Consider the following 20,977-nt stretch of genomic DNA (forward strand, 5'->3'; position numbering starts at 1 on the left):
ATGAACTCCATCGCCAGAAATAACACCAAATACAACAAACTCAGATCCAGACCAGATCTAACTCTACTTCAACACATCCGCTCTCGTGAACTACGGGCCGAACTTAAGCAACGTTGTGATCATGACGGAACTAACCTATACATAGACTACTGCTCTGAATGCATCAGAACCAAAACCCACAACCCTCCCTTCATCTCCCAACCCACCGCCCCTCCTCAGCCATCCTACACTTCTCTACCTACCATCCCTCACCAACAAATGGACATCCCCAGCACTTCCAACAAAGAATAGGGAAGCACGCCCCTTACTACCTCAATTCAATCCAACTTCAACTCAACTCAATCCAATTTCATTCCTGAACACAAATTCAATCGCAAATGTAAACTAATCAATGCAAGAAGTATAATCAACAAGTTGTTTGAATTCCTCCTCCTACTTGACACTAATATATTTGACATAATCTTTGTTTGTGAAACATGGCTGAATACATCCTATCCTGACTCCATCATCACACCAAGTAACTACCTTGTTTTCCGGTCTGACCGTGAACTCCGCAGAGGAGGTGGTGCAGCTGTATTCTATAAAAATTCACTCAATCTAAAAAACATCCAAGTTGCACATGACCTTATCCTTCCTCAAACCATAATATGTGACCTGTCCCTCAACACCACACTCCACTTCCTGCTTTGATTCAGAGCTCCAGATTATGACATTACTCATGCAACAAAACTAACCTCCCTACTCACATGGGCAACCTCCTGCCCCTATCCCATTATATTCCTTGGTGACCTCAACCCTAAACGAATGCTCCACAGAACCTATACATACTGCCCTTTACAACACTGTCACCAGCTTGGGACTTGAACTATTAGTATCAAACAATACTAGACTCAATAGCTGTCTGGACCTCATATTCTGTAATAGCAAAAGCGCTATCTATGGACTGCATATAAAAGAACCCTTCTCCAACAGCGGTCACAGTATGATTAACTTCAACCTCAATCTACACCATCCTAACACTCACCCGAATAATGTGACACCTAAGTACAATTTTAGGAAAGCCAATTATGAACTCATTGATGCCAATCTCTCAATTCTCAACTGGCAATCTTTGTTCTCCAACTGCAACACCATTGATGATCTCTACAACATGTTCTTACTCCAAATTAAAAGACTTATTGGACTACATGTGCCACTCACTTCATCCAGAGGTAAAAGAAAAAATAACTTACCTGTCTCGATAAAGAAACTACAAACCAAAAAAAGATCTCTCTGGCGTAAAAGCAAAAAAAGGCCAAGTAACCAACTTCAAAAGCCGCTACAAAAGCAGATGCCAGCAAATAAAAGCAGAATGTCTCAACTATCACAGCAAACAAGAGGAAAATCTCCTTCACACCAAATCTAACCGAGCCTTCTACAACTTCGTCAACAACAAACTCAAGGACTCTAGACCTATACCACCTCTTGTAGGACCCAACAACAAAGAATACCAAGATGATCCATCCAAAGCTAACCTCTTCAACTCTTTCTTTGGCTCTGTCTTTGTTAACAGTAACGGCTCATCCCCCATCTTTGCAAATCACACCTCAAACTCTCTCAACAACCTAACCCAAATTGACTTCACTGTAGACCGCATTGAAAAAACAATCCGTGACCTCAAACCTTCCCTATCAGTTGGACCAGATGGTCTTTGTGCATACTTCCTAAAAAAGCTTTCTTCTGCCATAGCTGAACCTCTAAGCATTATCTTCCAAAAATCCTTCAGGACCAGCACACGCCCCAAGCTATGGTCAAAAGCAATAGTCATCCCCATCTTCAAAGAAGGAGACCCTTTTCTCATTGACAACTAGAGACCAATATCACTATGCTGCGTCTCATGTAAAATCATGGAATCAATTATAAATCAATCAATCACCCTTTACTTAGAATCTAATAACAATTTGGATTCAGAAAGAAATTATCCTGCAACCTACAACTACTCCACTGCAAAAACATATGGACTACCCACCTAGATCAAGGAAAATCCATTGATGCAATTTATATTGACTTTTGCGAAGAATTCGACTCAGTGGTCCACGACAAACTACTCCTAAAACTCAAATCCTATGGCATTTCAAGATTCCTCCACAGCTGGATTACTGCATTCCTGTCAAACAGGCAACAAGTTGTTAAAATTGGAAGTGCCATTTCCACCCCGCCCCTGTCAAAAGTGGCGTTCCCCAGGGCAGCGTACTAGGTCCTACTCTTTTCATTCTCTACATCAATGACCTCTGTGATCATATCGCAAGCAACTGTGTTCTTTTTGCCGACGATGTAAAACTTTTCAACACCATTGACAACACATTTACTCTCCAAAAAGACCTGGACTTTGTCTCAGATTGGTCTAACACCTGGCAACTTCAAATATCAACCAACAAATGCTCCACCCTCCACATCGGCAAAAAGAATCCATACCTCATATATAAACTGAATATAGCTTCTGCTCCGGCAATCTCACGCTACTCACAAGAGCCTACAAAACTTTTGCCAGACCCATCCTTGAATTCAGCTCATCTGTCTGGAACCCATACCACACCTCGGACATCAACACCCTTGAAAACGTCCAAAGATATTTCACCAGAAGAGCCCTTCACTAAGAGCCCTTCACTCCTCGACTCGAAACAGAATCCCCTACGAAAATAGACTAACAATCCTGGGCCTAGAAAGCTTAGAACTACGGCGCCTAAAACACAATTTAAGTATTGCCCACAAGATCATATGCTGCAATGTCCTACTGGTCAATGACTATTTCAGCTTCAACGGCAACAACACAAGAGCACGCAACAGATTCAAACTTAATATTAACCGCTCCAAACTTGACTGTAAAAAATATGACTTTAACAATCAAGTTGTCGAAGCGTGGAACTCATTACCAGACTCAATAGTGTCAACCCCTAACCCCCAACACTTCTCCCTTAGACTATCCACGATTGACCTCTCCAGGTTCCTAAGAGGTCAGTAAGAGACGTACATAAGTACACTAGTGTGCCTTTTGTCCCCTGTCCAATTGTCTTTCCTTTATCTCATATATAATAATAATAATAATAATAATTTATTAGATTTTTATGCCGCCCCTCTCCGAAGACTCATATATATTTTATATATCATATATATTTTCTTCCTTTCATATATCTTCTCCTCTATTTTTACGTATTATCTTTATATATATTACTTCATGTCTATTCTCTTCCCTATGTATTGTGTATGGACAAATGAATAAATAAATAAATAAATAAATAAATAATCTTAAGGAAGCTGACTGCAACCAGCTTAGCCAGAGTGCTACGGAAGCATCCATGAGAATCCTCAAAGAGAAAAACGACCCAGGACCCTTGGGACAAAGCTGGCGAGGGTCACTCTCCAGGCCCAACTGTCGAGCAGAATCCCACTGAAGAACAGAGACGAGGCCTCCCAGAAGGAAGCGGCTGCAGAACAGGGGCAGGAGCTGGACCAGGCTCCTCTGGGAAAGAGAAGGGCGAGGGGAGCTATGGCTGCCTCTTCCAAGAGTGGGGGGGGCCTTGCAGAGAAGGGGGGGGCACCTCTTCCCCAAAGCACCCGAGGGCAGGACAAGAGGCAACAGGGGAAACCAAACAAGGAGACCAGTGGAAGAGCTTCCCTTCAGAACTGGTGGGCAGTCCAACGCTGGGGGCTCTAAAGAACACATTGGACAGCCACCTGTCTAGACTGGTCGCAGGAGCGATGGACTAGAATCTTGTGATTTTGTTATTCCCTCAGGTGGGCAGCCAGGCAGGCCGTGCTTCCCGTGAGCTGAAAACCTCCCAGGGTGGGGCTCACCTCAAAGTGCCCCCCCGCCCCAAAGACTTTTAAAGGGGGTGGGCAGGGGCCTGGAGCCACCCCCTGCGTACCCGCCCCCTCCCCTCTGCTGATTTGGGGCTGCCTCCACACCTCCACTTCCAGCGGACAAGCACTTCTGCAGGAGACCCGGAGGGAGATCTCCGGTGGGCAGGGTGACCACCCGCTTCCTCAGGACAGCCTCCTCTGCCACGGCCCCCAGCCTCTGCCAGGCCAGGCATGGGCTCCAGGAGGAACGCTGTGGAGAGCGGAGCGCCTAGGCCCCTTCCGGTAGGAGCTGGGCGTGTACGAGCAACTGGAGCCATTGCGATTAAAAATACCAGGTTTTTTGCTGCCACGCAGGCACAGAAGCAAAGAAAGCGGCAATTTATGCTGGCAGAAAGATGTCCGCACGTGAGATTTCGGCTGCCGCACATGCACAGCAGCTGGAATCTTGCTGTGGCACCTAGAGTGGCAGCTGCCAAAAACGGCCTGCCCGTTCCAGCTGCTGCCCGTCTCCGGCCACGCACCTATTCTCTCATGCTGCAGGAGAGAGATGCCTGCGGCGCAAAAGAGCACCATGCCTTGGCACCACTGCAGGCAAGGTAAGGGTGGGCGGGCCACTCGCAGCGCAGCACGGTGGGCGGGAGCAGGTGGTGGTGGTGGGGAAGCCGGTGTGAGAGGTGCGTGGCATGGGCAGAGTTGGGCTTCTAGGCAGAACAATTTGGCTTGTGTGTGTTTGTGGGGCCAGCGCAATTTTGCTTCTGCAGCTGTGGAGGTAGCAAAATCACGCACCTGTGGCTCCACGCGCCATTTTGCTACCTCAGCAGGTGCAGAGGCAAAATTCCCCACCGCAAACAGCAGCGAGTGGGCGGGTGGGGCAAACGGCAGTGGGCAGCGGTGAGCAGGCACTTACCTTGGCTCATTTCTGGGTTCCTTTTGCTTCTGTGCATGCGCAGAATAAAAAAAAACCTTGAAATCTCACGCACTCGCTCACACGAGGTTCAACTTCTGCCCACATGCAGAAGCTGAATCGCACGCGAGCACGAGGTCACACTCCCGGCCCATTCCGGTAGGGCTGGAATTGGTGGCCCACCCCCGCACCAGGCCCTTCAGTCTGACTCACCCTTCGTAGTGGGAACCATCCACCCATTTCCAGGTTCCCTTTTCTTTCCGAAGTCCGACCCAGAAACTCTCTAACTCCTGGGATTCCAATCTCTGGAAACGAATATAGTGATAACTAGCAGTCAGTATGGGTTAGTTAAAAAGGGACCATGGCAAGACAAACTTATTTCATTGTTTGATCCAGTGACTAAATTAGCAGTCTAGTGAAATCCTATGCACGCAGTATAGTTAGACTTCAGGGAGGAATTTGACAAAGTAGACCACAGCCTACTTCTTGGTAAGCTAGGAAAATGTGGGATAGGCAGCATTACCAGCAGATGGATTTGCAACTGGCTGGCTACCGTACTCAATGAGTAGTCCTTAATGTGTCTACGTCCAAATGGAGGGGGGTAAGCAGCAGGGACCCCAAGGTTCTGTCTTAGGCCCAGTATCTTAGTAGGGGTAAATTCCCCTTCTGAATAGAAGGGGAACTTACCAAATTTATCGATGAATTCAGCTGGCAGGAATAGCTAACACCTCAGGCCAGTGATGGTGAACCTTTTTTCCCTCGGGTGCCAAAAGAGTGTGCACACGTACTATCATGCATGCGCAAGTGCCCACTCCCATAATTCAATGCCCGGGGAGGGCAAAGACAGCTTCCTCCAAGCCCCCCCAGGCCCTCTGGAGGCTGGAAATGGCTTGTTTCCCAACTTCTGGTGGGCTCATATTTCGCCCTCCCCCCAGCCCCCTGGGGGCCAAATATGGAAGCCTCTGTGCGAGCTACAAACCAGCTGGCTGGCACACACATGCGCATTGGAGCTGAGCTAGGGCAACGGCTCACGTGCCAGCAGGTATGGCTCTGCCTGCCACCTGTGGCCCCTGTGCCCTAGGTTCGCCATCACTGCCCTAGAAGAGGCTCAGGATCCAGACAGAACTTGACAGACTTGTACAGGGTTTTGAAGAGGCAAAACTCGGCTCATACGTTCTAAGCAAGTTTGTTTGTTTGTTTGTTCATTTCTCAAGCATGTATTGGATAACAGATATAGGTATGATTATGAACAGTGCAGTCAGGCGGTAGGGAAAGCAAGTAGGATGCTTGGCTGCATAGCTAGAGGTATAACAAGCAGGAAGAGGGAGATTATGATCCCACTATATAGAATGATGGTGAGACCACATTTGGAATACTGTGTTCAGTTCTGGAGACCTCACCTACAAAAAGATATTGACAAAATTGAACGGGTCCAAAGACGGGCTACAAGAATGGTGGAAGGTCTTAAGCATAAAACGTATCAGGAAAGACTTCATGAACTCAATCTGTATAGTCTGGAGGACAGAAGGAAAAGGGGGGACATGATCGAAACATTTAAATATATTAAAGGGTTAAATAAGGTCCAGGAGGGAAGTGTTTTTAATAGGAAAGTGAACACAAGAACAAGGGGACACAATCTGAAGTTAGTTGGGGGAAAGATCAAAAGCAACATGAGAAAATATTATTTTACTGAAAGAGTAGTAGATCCTTGGAACAAACTTCCAGCAGATGTGGTAGATAAATCCACAGTAACTGAATTTAAACATGCCTGGGATAAACATATATCCATCCTAAGATAAAATACAGAAAATAGTATAAGGGCAGACTAGATGGACCATGAGGTCTTTTTCTGCCGTCAGACTTCTATGTTTCTATGTTTCTAATATATGAAATTGATCTGAATAAAAGGGAATCTTAGGACAGGGAGGGTAGGCAGACTGGGCCGTTTATGCCCGCCCCTTAAAGACCTCTTAGGAATGGGGTGAGGTCAACAGCAGACAGTCTAGGGTTAAAGTTTGGTGGGGGTTGGAAGAGACCACAGAGTCAGGGGGGGCATTCCAGGCAGATAACTCTGTCAGTAAAGTCGTATTTTCTGCAATCAAGTTTGGAGTGGTTTACATTGAGTTTGTATCTACTGTATTGTGTTGTCACGTGTTGTGTTGTGGTTGAAGCTGAAGTATTCATCGACAGGTAGGACAACTAGCAGATAATTTTATGTACTACGCTTAGGTTGGAATGAAGATGGTGAAGTTCTAAGTTGTTTAAGGCCAAACTTTCAAGCCTGGTGGCATAAGGTATTCTGGAAAGAGGACTCGTGACCTATCTCTGGACTCCTTTGATTGTGCTGTGGATTCCAGACAGATGGGCTCAGGGGTGGGCAGCAGGCAGGACGGGGTGGAAGGCAGTTCCACCAGTGGAAATGAAGCTGTGCCCATCTCCAGCTGACCATCCCCCATCCTCCTCCTCGGAAAGCGGCAGGGAGACCAGCACCGGTAGGAGTTGGAGGGGGGCCATTTCCTCCCCCCTCTTTTCTCAACAGTTGATCGGCACCCGTTTGCCCGGCTACCCAGCCTGAGGTGGAGGGGGGGCACCCAGGAAGGAGAGCGCGGGAAACGCAAAGCAAATTGTCACCCCAGCGGGCGACACTGGTGAGGTTGTAGGTTGAGGACTTAACAGTTCACTTGAACAATGATTGTTCAAGCCACTCCCACCTGGTCACATGGCCATCAAGCCACTCCTACCCAGTCACATGGCCATCAAGGCACACCCACAAAATAAGCCACACCCACAATGTGGCAGTAAAATGTTTGGCTGCCCATTACTGGATGAGCTGTATTCAAAATTGGTCTAGCAAAAGTTTTGTATGCCCTGGTCTGCAGTTCAATATTACCAGAGCTTCCTGCCTTTTTGGCCATGCTGCTAGAGTGAATTCTGGCACTTGGGTCATTTGCCTTGAGCACTCCAAGGTCCTTGGCAGAGGGAGGGTCGTCTAGGAGGTCATGTCTGCCCAGATTGAACTTGGTCTTCTGGTCTTCATTGCCAACGTGTGAGGCAGAGGGATCCTTGGCTGGGATTTGCAATTGCCAGATGTTGGACCATTCTGACCCTTTGGTCGCTGCTGCTCCGCTGAGACTGGGGGCGTGGGGGGGGGGGCGCCTGTGCTAACGGAGCCGAATCTTATGCAGGGAATTTTTATTATTAGATTTGTTCCATTGTTTATACTGTTTTTATTACTGTTGTGAGCAGTGTTCCCTCTAATTTTTTGGGGGGGTGGGCGGAAAAGTATAGTGTCTGAGCGGCAGTCCCTTCGGGACTGGGCGGCACTCTTTCCCTCTCACTCTTTCCCTCTCGGCTTTTGGGCAGGTTTGAAAAACTCTGAGTTGATGATGATTTTTAAGTGAGCCATTGCTCACTGCTCAGCTTAGAGGGAACTATGGTTGTGAGCCGCCCCGAGTCTTCGGAGAGGGGCGGCATACAAATCTAATTAAATAAATAAATAAATAACACAACCGCTCTGCACGCACACACACACAGACACCCCCCCCCCCCGCTCTGCCTCTCCTCACCTGGGTCAAGGCTCCCCCCACCGCCTCCCAGAGCTCTCGCGGCGACCAGGGCTTCGAGAGGACCAGCAGGCGGGAGGACCTGTGCTCGCAGTCCTCCTTGCTCCACCACCACGTCTTCCGCTCGCTCGACGCCCACAGGCACTTCCAGCGGAACAGCGTCCATTCCGAGGGGCAGCAGCCTAGAGGGGAAGCGTGGAGGGGGAGCTGCTGGGCCGGGACTCTCCGCTCGGGGCCGCCGGCAGCCAAAGGGGGAGGGGGCCGGAAAACCCCGCCGCTCTGAGCTGCCACCGGAGCAGCCGCACATCGCCCGGGGGGGGGGGGGACTGGAGGGGGGGTGCAAGCAGGGATTCCCCTGCGTAGGCGTTTGCAAGGGCCTCGTGGGGAAGCTGGTCTCGCCCCGCTTCCCCTTCGCCCGGCCAGAGGAACCGATACTTTGGGGGGGGGGGGAAGGGGGGGAGGCGCTCCATGGCGCCAGGCTCAGAACTCGGGGGGGGGGGGCGGCAGCTCATTCCAAGAGGTTAGCAAATGTGGAGAAGGGAAAGTGCCCTCGAGTGCCTTCCCTCCCCTGTCCTATTGCTCTCCTATATCTCCTATACCTTTCTTCTATTCCTCTATCTCTTCTTCTATTCTTTCATTGTTATGTTCTATTACTATATCTTCTTTTCTATTCTTTCATTGATATATTTTACTACGAGTATCTCCTCTACAACCTTCATCATGTATTTTACTATGTGTATATATATACCCACTAAAACTCTCATTGTGTATTGGACAAAATAAATAAATAAATAAAATAAAATAAATAACTAAATAACCCACCCACCCCCATAGATGGCATTGCCCAACGGGAGCCGCCTCCTGCTCAGGGAAGCCCCCCCCCCACACCCCATGAGAAGGGGGGAGTCCCGAAGGAGCCCAGGAGGACACACCGATCTGCCGGCAGGAGGAGGCCCGGATGAGGCTGTCCTCCAGGCGCGCCCGTTCCCTCTGCAGGAGAGCCAGGCTGCGCTCCTGGTGCTGCAGCTGCTGCTGGGTCTGGTTCTCGCCCGCCCGGCTCTGCCATAGGGCCTCTGTGGTGGAGTTGAGCTCCTCCTTCGTCAGGCGCAGCTGGCGCCCACTCTCCTCCAGGTGGGCTTGCAGGTGGTGGCTCCTCTCTCCCAGGATGCGGCTCTGGGCCGTGTGGTCACGAGACACCTGCTGGAGCTGCCGGGAGGCCCGCAAGTCTGGAGAGAAAGCAGCTGCAATGAAGGTCCCTTTCTCCAGGGCTCTGGGCTGCCAGGTGGGAGAGAGTTCTCGGCTCTCGGTATCCCTGGCTCTCCTGGTGGTGCCCTGTTCCCCGTGGCCGTGAGCAGGAGCTGGGGGGAGGGCAGAGCAAGAGCCCTGCACAGACAGAGGCCGCCCCACAGCCTCCTCCCAAAGGACCCGTGGCGTGGTGTGGCCAGTCTGGGCCTGGAGGGCAGAGGGAGCCACTCACGGCAGCTCCAGAAGCCCCTGTTTCTCTTCCCCAAGAGTCTGGGGCAGCTGCCCCTCCCCCCTTGTTCCCCGGAGACTGTCAGGGTGGACGCTGGAGCACGAAGCAGTGGCTACTCACACTGGACGCCAAGGGTGATGTTGGTGACCAGAAGTACGAGGCAGAGGGCCAGTGCTCCCAGCATGAGGCGGCGGGTCACTGGAGGGAAGACAAAACCCAGAGTCGCCTTAGTGCCCTCCGGCCTCCCCCGCTCACAAAATGGCTTCTTCCATGATGTGGAGTAAAGGAGGGATCACCTGGTGTCCTACTTTCTGCTTTCCTTCTGCGGCTATTAAGACAGTTGCTGCTCTTATCCCACAGCTGAGAATAAGGTCCAGATAATGAATGGGGTGATATTAAAATAATGAATCTGCAAACTCTTCTCCAAAATCTGCCCCCCCCTTTTTTCTTTGCAGCCCCCTCCCCTTCATTTCCCTCTGCTGTCTCTACCCCCCCCCCCGCCCCATTTGGACCAGCTCCAGAAGGCTGCCCAGTGCAGAGACCCCTGCAGAGTGCCCACCTGAGAACAGTTCCCCTGGGAAGCTCTCCCCCCCCTCTGCGCCCCCTCCCCCCTCTGCGCTGGGCCTTTTCCTTGGCCCACTTGCCCCACAGCTCCCCAGGGATCCCCTACTCCTGCAGAACCTCTGCCTGTCTGTTCCCTGGCCCCCCTCTGCCCCCCTCTCTATCCAGCCCAGGGATTCCGCCCCCCACAGCACCAGGAGGCAGGGACACAACTCAGCACGGAGGAGGGGGGCACCTGGGGCCACCTGGGACAGAGGGGAAGGGTCCCAGCAGTGGGGACAATTTGCCTCCGAAGGTCGGGGGGCTCCATCGCTGGAGGCTTTCCAGAAGAGACACAAGCCCCCCCCCCCGGGCTGGAAGACGCGAGGGCCTCCTGCTTGAGGAGGGGGTTGGATTGGAGGCCTCCAAGCTCCCTCCCAGCTCTCTTCTGATTGACTGACCCCTATAGCCATTTCCCCATAGCACTGGGACCGTTTCTTTGGCCAAAACTAAAAGCTCCAGGGGGCGGATTGACCCCAACCTCCCTTCCGCCTTCTGTGGGGCCTCTCTGTCTGTCTCTCCTCTCCCCCTTCTTCCCCCTGCTTTGCCTCCTCCGGCTCTTGGTGGTGGTGGCTCCCTTTTCTCAGCTCAGCTGACCCTGGGGCTCTGCCTGGGAGAGAGGAGACAGCTGCAGCCTCCTGCCAGCCGTCCAGGCCCAGGCGGGAGGGGCTTCTGCCTTTGGGGGGGGGTCACACCCAGCACAGCTACTCACCTGGCCTCCAGCGGTGACAGGCGGTGGCCCAGCAGGGGGGTCCTGGCGCCTCCTTCAGGGGCACACGCTCTGCCGCCTCCTTCTCCGGGCCCCGGGGCACCTGGACGTTCTCGTAGGTGAGCTCCCCCTCACTGGGCCCTGGAAGACAGAGGGGGTCAGGGGGGAGGGCAGAGGGCAGCCTGCAAGGACCCTCCCCAGGCTGGCCCCTACCTTCCCCGGGGCTCCTGGCGAAGCGCAGGTCGGCATAGGTGATGCCCCCGGCCATCGGGCAGCCCTGCAGCGGCAGAGGAGCAGGAACTGCAGCCAGCGGGGCTCTCCTGTGGCGGCAGAAAGCAGAAGTGGCTCTCGTGGGTGGGGAGCAGCCCCACAAGCCCGGCCCCACATCCCTGCAACTCTGGGTCGTCCCCACCCCCGTCCTCCCATGGCCTCTCCAGGGACTCCATGAGTGGCCCACCTTTGCAGCGGCCAGAGGTCCTGGGAGGGGAATGGTCATCTCTTAGTCACTGCCTCGACCTTCTCCTTCCTTCCTTCCTCCCTCCCTCCCTCCTTCCTTCCCCTTCCTCCCTCCGTTTCCCCGCCCTCCCCAGAGAGCTGTGTCTTTGCAAAACGGGTCTCAACTAAGACAATGGGACCCTGAGTATCTGTGCCTCAAATCGGAACCCGGGACTGATTTGTTCCAGGATCCATTTGTTGGTTTACTTGGCTGTCCACCATATTCTCCAACACCAAGGTTCAAAGGCATCTGGGCTTCTTCCCTCCTGCTCCCTCACAGTCCAACTTGTGCTTCCACAGAGGGTCCCACAGAAGGCCACACCAATTCTGATCTTCGGGCTGAGCCAATCCAGTCGCCCCCCCTCCTTGCTGGGCCTTCGTGGGGTTTACAGACTGCCTTCTGCCACATCCCCCCCAGCGACCGGTCAGATCCCACAGGTTTGGTCTTCTTTGGGCCCTGTCAGCTAAACAGTGTCGGCTGGCGAGTCCGCGGGACAGGGCCTTCTCTGTGCCTGCCCCGAATTTCTGGTGGAACCAGCTGCCTCCTGAGACCGTTTTTCTATTCTTTCTGCATAGGAAGTCTCTTTCCCTAGAAGAACCGACCACGTCAACCAAGTGGAGTCAAGGCCTAACCCCTTCACCCCCCTGGTCGCACCCCCCATGCTCTGAACGGGCTTCCACCTGTTACAGCCACTTTCCAAGTGGGGCACCCGGGGGGGGGGATCTGAGCCTTCCAGGCCTGAAGGGCTGACCCATGGAAGGGGGGGGCAACCTATTTCCCAGGAACCAATGGATGGAAACTAACTGAGAGAAGCAACTAAGGAGAAGCAATCACCCAGGTTGACCTCAGAAATTGTGGGTGCTCCCAACAGCGAAGGCCTTTAAGGCGAGACTGGACAGCTGTCCATCAGGAGGAGGCCTCCTAGGAGAACGGGAGGTTGGACTGGGTGACTCCAAGGCCCCTCCCAACGCAGTGGAGTCGCTGGCCAGGACAGCCAGGCTCTGTTCTTGGAAGCCTCCCCAGCTGTGGCTCCAGCTGTGGCCATCCTGCTCACGGGGCTGCTGTGGATGTGATGCCAAAGAGAAGTCGCTCGACAGGCTGCACAGCCGGATGCCGGGTTGCCATGGAGACGGGTGGGTTGCTGTGGCTACAGTCGCAGGGGCCCTCACCCTGCCCAAGAATGCCCTGCGGAAGCCCCCCAGCTCAGCACCACCACTGGCCGCTCTCCAGCCACAGGCAGCCACCTAACCAGGGACAGGCAGGAACGCTTGGGGGGGGGCAGGGCGGCCTTGGCAGAACGGCCCCCTCTCCACGGCCTCTGACCTCAGACACACACCCCCGCCCTCCTGTGGAGCTGCGTTCTGGGCACAGACAACCCCCCCCACCTTCCATGGTGGCCCCACACATGGGGAGGGAGGCCAGGCTGGTGCAGAGCCTCCCTTGCAGGAGCAGTCTACCAAGGAATGCCCCCCCCCTCTGGCAGCTGCACTTCCTGCCCTACTGCGCAGGCTCGGTGCCCAGGCTTGCCCCCCTCAGAGCCCATGCCACTTGGAGTGCCCCCACTCATCTGGGCCCCCGGGAGAGGAATGGGGCACACGGCTGCCCTCGTTGTTGACCTGGGCAGCGCCAGAGGTTGGGGGTCCTGGAAACGCTGGAGGAGCAGCACACGGGATGGACCTGGTCTGGAAAACGGGCAGGCGGGGGATGGGAAGGAGGCCTGGGGGGGAGGGGGGAGGCCAATAAACAAAAAGGCCTACAGAGGAGATTGCGCAAGGCCCATTGAGTTTCAAACAGAGGGGACAAGGCCGCTCTTGTGGGCAGCTGGGTGAGAACGTAGGACAGATCCAGGTTAATTGTCACCGTTCCAGGCAGCATCCAAGTTAAATCAGAGTCTGAGTCAAAGTTCCCATTTATTTCCGGAGCCTTCCTGGCACCCCCCCGTCCCCCCCACCCACAAACGTTTTGTCACGTGGTCCACTCAGGTTGTGCCAGAGCTCCTTCCGCTTCCACCCAGGTGGCTGGGCCTAGGATGGCCTTGGACCCCTGGGAAGAATCCTCTGTGGCTGCCTCTGCTCCCTCCTGGAAATCCCCCCCCCAAACCCCAGGCCTTCTAGAGAAAGTGGGGCAAGGGCTTTGTTTCTGACCGAGAGATAAAATGTTGATAGAAATAAAAAGCAACTTTGAAGTCATCCAGGAGGCGGTTTAAAAACAGGGGGTCTGGCAGGATGTGGGTCCAGCCTGAAGCTCCCCAGCTGCGGCCCGGCCCAAGGGGTCTTCAAGGGGGGGATTCTGCTCAGGCCAGCCCTGCGGCCTCCTCCTGACCTCCTCTAGCCGAGAGGAAGGGGCTGCACCCGACCCTCCGGGGCTGCGCTCTGGTCGGAAGAGCCGGGCTGCCTGTTGTCTCCGGGGCTTGAGCCCAGAAATGGCCTTGGACCACCCCTCCCCCTCCCCCTTAAGGGTCCACTGCTCCTCCCGGCAACCCCGCCTGCCGACCATGGACGTCTAGATGACCTTTTAGGAGGGTCTGCTGGAAGGAATTCCTGGAGAATAAGACCCCCCCTCCCTCACGGACCCAACCTGCCCAACCTCCCCCCCCCCCCCCCCCCCCCCCCCAAATATCAGAAATCAGACGGAGACCAGGGCCGGGTGGGGCAAGAGCATTTATGCAACAATCACAAATGTCCGAAATCGTGGTGATGGCACTCGAATCCTTAGAAGCCTCCCCCCTGCCTGCAGCCCCACCCCCCAATTGAGCCACGCAGGTGGCCGGCTGCCTCCCTTTGCTGGGGGGCTGCCCCCGCCCCCTTCTGCTCAGCAGCCGCAGCCTGAGCCTGAGCCCGCTTCCCCTTTCAGCCTCGAGGCCACAAAGGCCAGAAAGCCCCGGAGGCCCCACGGAAGGGGGAGGGCTGAGGCTTCCGGCCGAGGCAGGGGGGCGCACGGCGGGGGCTTCCGAGCCTTCAGAGGGGGAGAAGCCTGGAACCGGAAGAGCAGGCCTGCCGCAAGGGCCCCTCCCAGGCGGTCCTTGGGGTTCCCCACTGGGGAGCTTCGGCCCCACGGACTCGGAGGGAGCCCTGAAGGCCGGCCGGGGCTGCTGTGCTCTGGACAGGAGGGCCAGGCAGGATGGACACTTCAGGCAAAGCCCCCCCCCCCCTTCAGAGCTCGTTGTGCTGGAGGCCCCTGGAGATTCTGCTGGACAAATCCTGCAGGTGCTTCTTGACCTGGAGGGAGAGGACACGTTTCGGTCATTTCAGTCACAATTCAACTAAACGTATTCAGCTCACGCCTCCCAATTCTTAAAGCCTTCTGCCGTTTCCATTTCGTAAGAAACATCTATATACAGTGGTGCCTCCACCTAAGAACCTTTCTAGCTAAGGACCACCGGGGGGTCAAGATCTTTTTGCCTCTTCTCAAGAACCATTTTCTACTTAAGAACCCGGGTCCAGAAAGATTTCCCCGGAACTTTGAGAGCGGCACGAAGGCCTGGCCAGTTCCCTGCCCTTCCCCCTTGAATCCCGGCCATCTGGGGCTTTTCTGGGCGGCCAGCGGAGCCTTTGGGTGGCGCTTAAGGGGGATTTGGCAGCCCAGAGCGGAGGGAGCGTTTCCCTTTCCCTGGGCACTTGGAGAGGGAAGAGACCTCTGGTAACCAGAGAAAGGAAACGCTCCCTTTGCTCTGGGCAGCCACTGCAGCCCTCCTCCTCTTCCTCCTCCTCCCCCCACCCAAATTCGGAGCTTTTATTTCTTCCTAAGGGGTTTGCAGGCATCCTTTGCTTTTGCACTGATTCCTATGGGGAAAATGGCTCCTACTTAAGGACCTGGTCACGGGACGAATCAAGTCCACACGTAGAGGGGCCACTGTATAGGCAACATTTCTGCTCCTGGGTTCTAAAGCCACAGGATATACATTTATAAATGAAGGAAAAAAGAGATTTTTCCTTAAAGCCCCCACTCGGTTTCCACTCCCTAAATGAAAACACTTCTTCCCTTGTTTCCCAACTGGGGCCCTTTGACCTCAGGAACCCCAGGCCCCGGGGCCCAACGGGTGGGTGAGGAGCCTGGCTGCCATGCGGAAGGGCCGAGGAGGCTCTCTCCCCTCCCCCCTCACACCCCCACCAGTGCCGGACCAGCCGCCTTTCCAGAAAGTGAGAGGGCTCCATGCAACCCTCCCCCCTTCCTGCTCCATCCAGGCAGCCCCCCCCCCCAGCAGACGAGGGTCAGGGAGATGAAGGGCACTGGTGGTGGGAGGCCAGCCATCATCCGAGGGGAAAGCAAGCGGGGGGAGGGGGCTTTTGCCAAGACCCCTCCCCGATCCCCCCACCCCCACCCCATTTGCCTCCTCCAAAGGACCCCATTGGACTGGTTCCTCCTCCTCCTCCTCTGCCCAGGTCCAAAAGGGTCTCGCTCAGCTCTGGGACCAGTGGCTGCTGGGCTCAGGTGAGGTGGGTGAGCTTAGGGCCCCGAAGGTGTTCTGAGGACAGATGGGCCGGGAGGGGCCTCTGGGTCTGACCCAGCCCTCTCAGTAAGTGCCGGGGGGGCCCTCAGCCAGCTCCCAGGGGCTGCACCCGTTCTGCGGCCATGGTTTCACTTCCAGGTGAGGGTCCGAGCTTCCCAGGGCCCCCTCCCCGCCCGACCGGCACTTTTGTGGCTTGGGAGGCAGTGCTGGTGAGAGGGGCGGGGGGAGGGAAGGGGGAGAGAAGGGGGTGGTGTCTCCCTGCGCCCCACCTTGTAGCCCAGCTCCTTAGTCTTCTCCTCCAGGGTGGCGTACTTCTCCTTGTTCTGGGAGAGGCGCTCGGGGTCCCCTGTCCCCTCCACGTGCCTCAGTTTCTGGTGGGAGATCTCCAGCTGCCTCTGGTAGTGGTGGTGCTTCCCCACTTGGCCTTCAAAGTGTTTCAGCTCCTCCTGGGACACAAAACGGGCCTCGGTCCGAGCAGGCCCTTGTCCTGCAGCCCCCCCCCCTCCCAGAAAGGGCTGGCCACTCTAAGGCACAATACACAGCAACGCAACCCCACAAACCCTCTCGGGCACAAGCAGCTCAGCCACGGAAGCCCTTGCCCAAAGGGGGGGTGGGGGAGGCAGCCACTCTGGTCAGAGAAGATTTCCCAGTCCTGAGCCAAGTGGCGCCGTGGCCAGAGGGCAGCCCTGCAGGCTCCTTCCGCTGACTGCTAGCTGTAGTCCAGCAGTTCACATCTCCCCACGGGCTCCAGGTGGACTCAGCCTTCCGTCCTTCCGAGGGGAGGGGTCAAGAAAGCACGGGGGAGGGGCATATAGGTCGCAAGGCCATTGCCAGCCATGCCAGAGAAAATGCACCACTCAGCTGTGGTCACTCCAAGTGTGCAAACTTACACGTTCCGGAGCTTTCCCCAGGTAAGGGCGTGGCCTGGACATCCCCCTGTTGGGGACACCTCCAGTGGGACCCTGCACTGACCAGGGGGCTGGCTCTCAGGGCCCAGGGGAAGCGTAAAGGGCAGGGGCCCTGGGGTAAGGCCAGCCGTGAGAGACCTGCCCCCTCCGAAGGGCAGAGGCCTGGTGTGGACAAGAGGTCATCCAGATGCCCAGGCATCTACCTACCCGAAGCGACTCCAGCTCTTTCTCTGTGAAATTCGTCGACTGAGCCAAGTCCCACAAGTCAATCACACGGGGCTCTTCGAACTCTGGAGGAGGAAAGAGAGGGACATTCTCAGGGCTGGACACAACATCGCGCCCCTCCATCCTCTCTCTCTCTCTCTCTGGGCCTGCAGAGACTTCCGCGAGATGCGACAGGACGTAGGAAGAGAATCGGCCAACACCCCCCTGGCCCCAAGTGGGAGCTGCCTGTGAGTCTGAGACAAAGCGCGGGGGGGCCTGGGCAGAACCGGCCTGGAAGAAGGGCTGGCACTGCCCGGCCCTTCACGGCCCATCAGAGGCGGTCAGTCCTCGCCCTCCCCCCTCCCCCCTGGGCCTGCCGCTTGGCCCCCCCCTCCCCCCCTCCCCAAGTGCCTGGCTAGCTCCGGAGGGGGGAGGGGGCGCCCACCGCTGGGGGAGTCGTAGCCCTGGTGGCTGACCCTGCGCAGGCGCTCGAGGCCCTGCCGGATGCTGTGCAGCTGCTCCTTCAGCTCCGAGTGTTTGCGGTGCAGCAGCTCCTTCCTGGCCGCGCTCTCTTCCTCCGCCGGCCGGTCGATGGTGTTTTTGTGGACATCTGCAAGGAGAGGAGCTGGCACTGACCCACGCAAGGCCCAGGCCGCCCGGCCCAACATCCCCCAGGGCAGAGAGGACACGCCGCCCCCCGCCCCCCCGCCCGGCACGGGCTCCTGGCTTAGAGGCGGCTTCACCTCACGACAGAACTGCCAGTAGCCTCAGTTGCTGGAGTGCAGGAGTCCCGGCCGAGCCAACCATGCGCCCATCAAAGCTCAGGGGGCCTGGCTGCCCCTCCCCCACCTTCCGTGCGGCTCAGGGTCTCCAGCAGGATGTCATATTCGTGGACTTTGTCTTGGTGGTGCTGGAATTCCCTCCACAACTTCTCCAGCTCCTCCTCTGAGAACTTCCCGGAGCTTTTGGCCTTGAAGGGAAAGGGGGGGGGTCACTCCCACCCGTTTGCTTACAACCCCCACCCCACCCCCCCTGCCCAGTGGAAGGGTCGCTTCCCAAAACTCTTCATTTCCTGCAGGAATCTGGCATTAACCATTTAATATCATAATTAAAATAATAGTTTAATATTGAATGTTTAACACCACTTTATCTATCTGGATGTTTCTCATAGATGTGTTGCTATACTGGATCTTTGGATGCTGCGCAAATTCCCCTGGATGAGAGGATTAAATAACTGACCCTCTTGAAATTCTATTCTCTGGAAAGGGATTGGGCTCCTGGGCATCACTCCCGGCCCCTGCCCCCTCCCCCAATTCTAAGGGAAGCAGCTGCTAGAGAAGGCAGGCAGGCAGGCATTCTCCCGGGCCAGCAGCAGGGGGCGACCCAGAGCAGGGGAATGGCAGGCACCACCAGCACTGGGAAGAGGCAGCCAATCTTGGCTAAATGGGGCTTTGGGGAGCACAAAACTGGGAAGGGGGGGGAGCATCATTGCAGCCCCTGAAGCAAAGGAGGCCAAGTAGGTGAGGGAGTGAAAAATGGGTGGGAGGGAGCCCCCTTTGGGGGGGGGAAAAGCCTTCCTCCTGCCATGCAGCTGCTACCCCCCCCCCCCCGCGTGTGTGTCCCCTCAGGTGGGACTTCCTAAAACCCCAACTTGGGAAACAGGATTCTGAATCAATGGAGGTCGGCCGCCCTCCTCTGACCTGTGCCCCCCCTGGCCTGGCCCTCGAGGGGTGGGTGGGGGGGTGTCCTGCAGACAGACCTTGTTCCAGAGCTTCTCCAGCCGGGGGTCCCCAAGGCCGCCCTGCGCAGGGTCATCCTGGAGGTGGTTGGTCTCCCACGGCTGCTGCCCGTCCTTCTTCCCACTCAAGCCGTATTTAGTCACAACCACTGGGGGAACCAAGGACATGGTTTTGTGAAGCTGGGAGGGGGCAGGCAGTGGACCCATCCAGGGCTTTCTCTCTGTTGGGAAATTCCCCCCACCGGACCAGAGTGGACTGGCCCTTCATCTGATTCGGCCAAAGCAATGCACTTTTGGTTCAGGACCACGTAATATATTTCAGTGAGATATTCATTGCTACGCTTGTCAGCTGCCACCCAGGCTTCTCTCTCTGCCCTGGAGGATGGACGGGCTGCCCGGGGGTCAGGGGAGGGGAGAGAGAGGCTGCTTCCAGCTCAGCCGGCCGAGAGATGCCCGGGAGAAGATGCCGACCAGCCCACGCTACGGCTCCCAGGGGATGGGAGGGAACGGGGGGGGGCTTGGGCAGGCGACTCCTGGTCCTGGCTCGGCTTCTACTAGACCAGAGGTCTTCAAACTTGGCAACTTTAAGACTTGTGGACTTCAACTCCCAGAATTCTCCAGTCAGCATAGCTGAAGCAGAGCTGGCTGGAGAATTCTGGGAGTTGAAGTCCACAAGTCTTAAAGTTGCCAAGTTTGAGGACCCATGTACTAGACCCTCCTAGACCCACGTGGATCGTTGCAATAGTTAATGAGCAAGGGGGCCAGGCGTTGGGGGGGAGGAGGGCTCTGCAGAGAGGCCGCCCTGCCCGCACTCCATAGGGGAGGGAGGAGACTGACCCTCCAGGCGGCGCCTCAGCCGGGCCTCCCGCTCCCCGTCCTCGTCCAGCCCGGCGGCCTTCAGCTTCTTCCAGCCCAGCTCGTCCTTCTCCTGCAGCCGGAGGTCGCTGTGCAGCTCGGCCAGACGCACCGCCGACAGCCCCGCCTGCCCCGGGGGAGGGAGAGAGACGGAGCCCCGCCCCCCGTCAGTCTCGTCGGTCCCGCCCCCCTCCGTCTCCCCCCCCCCGTCAGTCCCGCCCCCCGCCTGCCACTCACGCGCCGGGCCTTCTCCCACAGCTGGCTGAGGCGCGCCACGCGGAACTCCGCCGAGGGGGGCGCGGGAGACGGGGCGGGGGCGTCGGCCCGGTTGGCCTCCCGCGAGTACCGCCCGCCGCCCGCCTCGCACCCCGTCAGCACCGCCAGCAGCAGCAGCAGCAGCAGCGACCCCGCGGCGGCCATGGTGCTCCTCCGACTGCGCCTCCCAGCAGGCGCCTCCCTCGCGTCGCCGGAAGGAGAGGCGGAAAGGCGGGGCCTCGGCGGTCGCGTTGCTTCCGGGCCGCAAGGGCTGCCGCGAAACAGGAGGTTTCTGGCCGCCTGGAGGGGGCGGAGTGGAGGCCGAGGCTGCCTTGCCTGCCCCCACGTGGAAGCGAAGGGAATTGCACTTGGACCGCCCGCCCCACCAACCGCAGCCGTGTGTGTGTGTGTGTCTGTGTGTGTGGCGGCCGGCGGTTGCGCTCCAAGAAGCGGAGGGAGGCAGAGCAAAAATACCTTTAATGTACACGTCCATTGAATTAAAACCGAGTGTTAGAAAGGGAGGGTCAGCTGGCACCCGAGCCCCCCCGGCCTTCCTTCCCAGCCTCGGGGAGGCGCTTTCTCCGGCCCAGCGCCCCTGACCCCCAGCCCAGCCCAAGAGGCGCCGGTGTCCTGGCCGGGTGGGGGAGGGGTTGGAATGGAGGTCCTCAGACGGGGGGGGGGCTCCCCTATTGACCCCTGTGGGCGCCCCAAGACCTCTGAAGCCGGAAGCAGCTGCTGCTGTGTCCCCAGTGGCCTTGAGCTAGCAGGGTCGGGGGCCACTCTCCCTCCCTCCACAAACGGTCTTGACCGGGCAGCGTGTGCATATTGTGCGCGGGGGTGTGTGTGCAAGGGGGAGGGCGTGATCCGAGGCTCCCCTTCCCGGGGTAGGCACGAGACAGTCCCTCCCTCCCTTGGCACCAGAGGCCCTGGGCCGGGAGTGGAGCGGTCCATAGTTGGCACAGAGTCTAGAGCAGTGTTTTT

At 56.6% G+C, this 20,977-nt stretch overlaps 2 protein-coding genes across 4 annotated transcripts in view; both read right to left on the bottom strand.

Annotated features, from left to right (window-relative positions):
- The window catches only part of CD72 (CD72 molecule), a 21,666-nt gene extending 10,233 nt beyond the window's left edge, over positions 1-11,433 (bottom strand). For 2 of the 3 annotated variants that reach the window (XM_070743687.1, XM_070743686.1), the window contains exons 1-6: positions 11,304-11,433; positions 11,094-11,231; positions 9,902-9,979; positions 9,240-9,533; positions 8,311-8,489; positions 4,958-5,049 (exon numbers count right to left, since the gene is read on the bottom strand). In XM_070743687.1, the coding sequence (XP_070599788.1) occupies positions 4,958-5,049; positions 8,311-8,489; positions 9,240-9,533; positions 9,902-9,979; positions 11,094-11,231; positions 11,304-11,358 (836 nt within the window). In that variant the 5' untranslated portion in view covers positions 11,359-11,433. The remainder of the gene's footprint in view (positions 1-4,957; positions 5,050-8,310; positions 8,490-9,239; positions 9,534-9,901; positions 9,980-11,093; positions 11,232-11,303) is intronic. The other variant, XM_070743688.1, reaches the window with a different exon arrangement.
- Positions 11,434-14,228: 2,795 nt separating this feature from the next.
- On the bottom strand, positions 14,229-20,256 carry LOC139162854 (alpha-2-macroglobulin receptor-associated protein-like). The gene is made up of 8 exons (XM_070743711.1): positions 19,979-20,256; positions 19,724-19,868; positions 18,908-19,035; positions 17,998-18,118; positions 17,594-17,758; positions 17,152-17,234; positions 16,306-16,482; positions 14,229-14,804 (listed from the first exon to the last, which is right to left on the bottom strand). The coding sequence occupies exons 1-8, from the start codon at positions 20,159-20,161 to the stop codon at positions 14,739-14,741; spliced, it is 1,068 nt and encodes a 355-aa protein (XP_070599812.1). The 5' UTR covers positions 20,162-20,256; the 3' UTR covers positions 14,229-14,738.
- Positions 20,257-20,977: the final 721 nt, after the last annotated feature.

This window comes from Erythrolamprus reginae, chromosome 2 (genome assembly GCF_031021105.1).
Source record: "Erythrolamprus reginae isolate rEryReg1 chromosome 2, rEryReg1.hap1, whole genome shotgun sequence".
Taxonomy (NCBI): domain Eukaryota; kingdom Metazoa; phylum Chordata; class Lepidosauria; order Squamata; family Dipsadidae; genus Erythrolamprus; species Erythrolamprus reginae.

Bases quoted from the DNA above. Each gene is read 5' to 3' on its own strand.
- LOC139162854 (XM_070743711.1), bottom strand. From the start codon at position 20,161: ATGGCCGCCGCGGGGTCGCTGCTGCTGCTGCTGCTGCTGGCGGTGCTG. The intron at 19,869-19,978 runs GTGAGTGGCAGG...CCCCCGGGGCAG, and splicing joins TGTGGGAGAAGGCCCGGCGC to GCGGGGCTGTCGGCGGTGCG. The intron at 19,036-19,723 runs GTCAGTCTCCTC...TGGTTCCCCCAG, and splicing joins GCTGAGGCGCCGCCTGGAGG to TGGTTGTGACTAAATACGGC.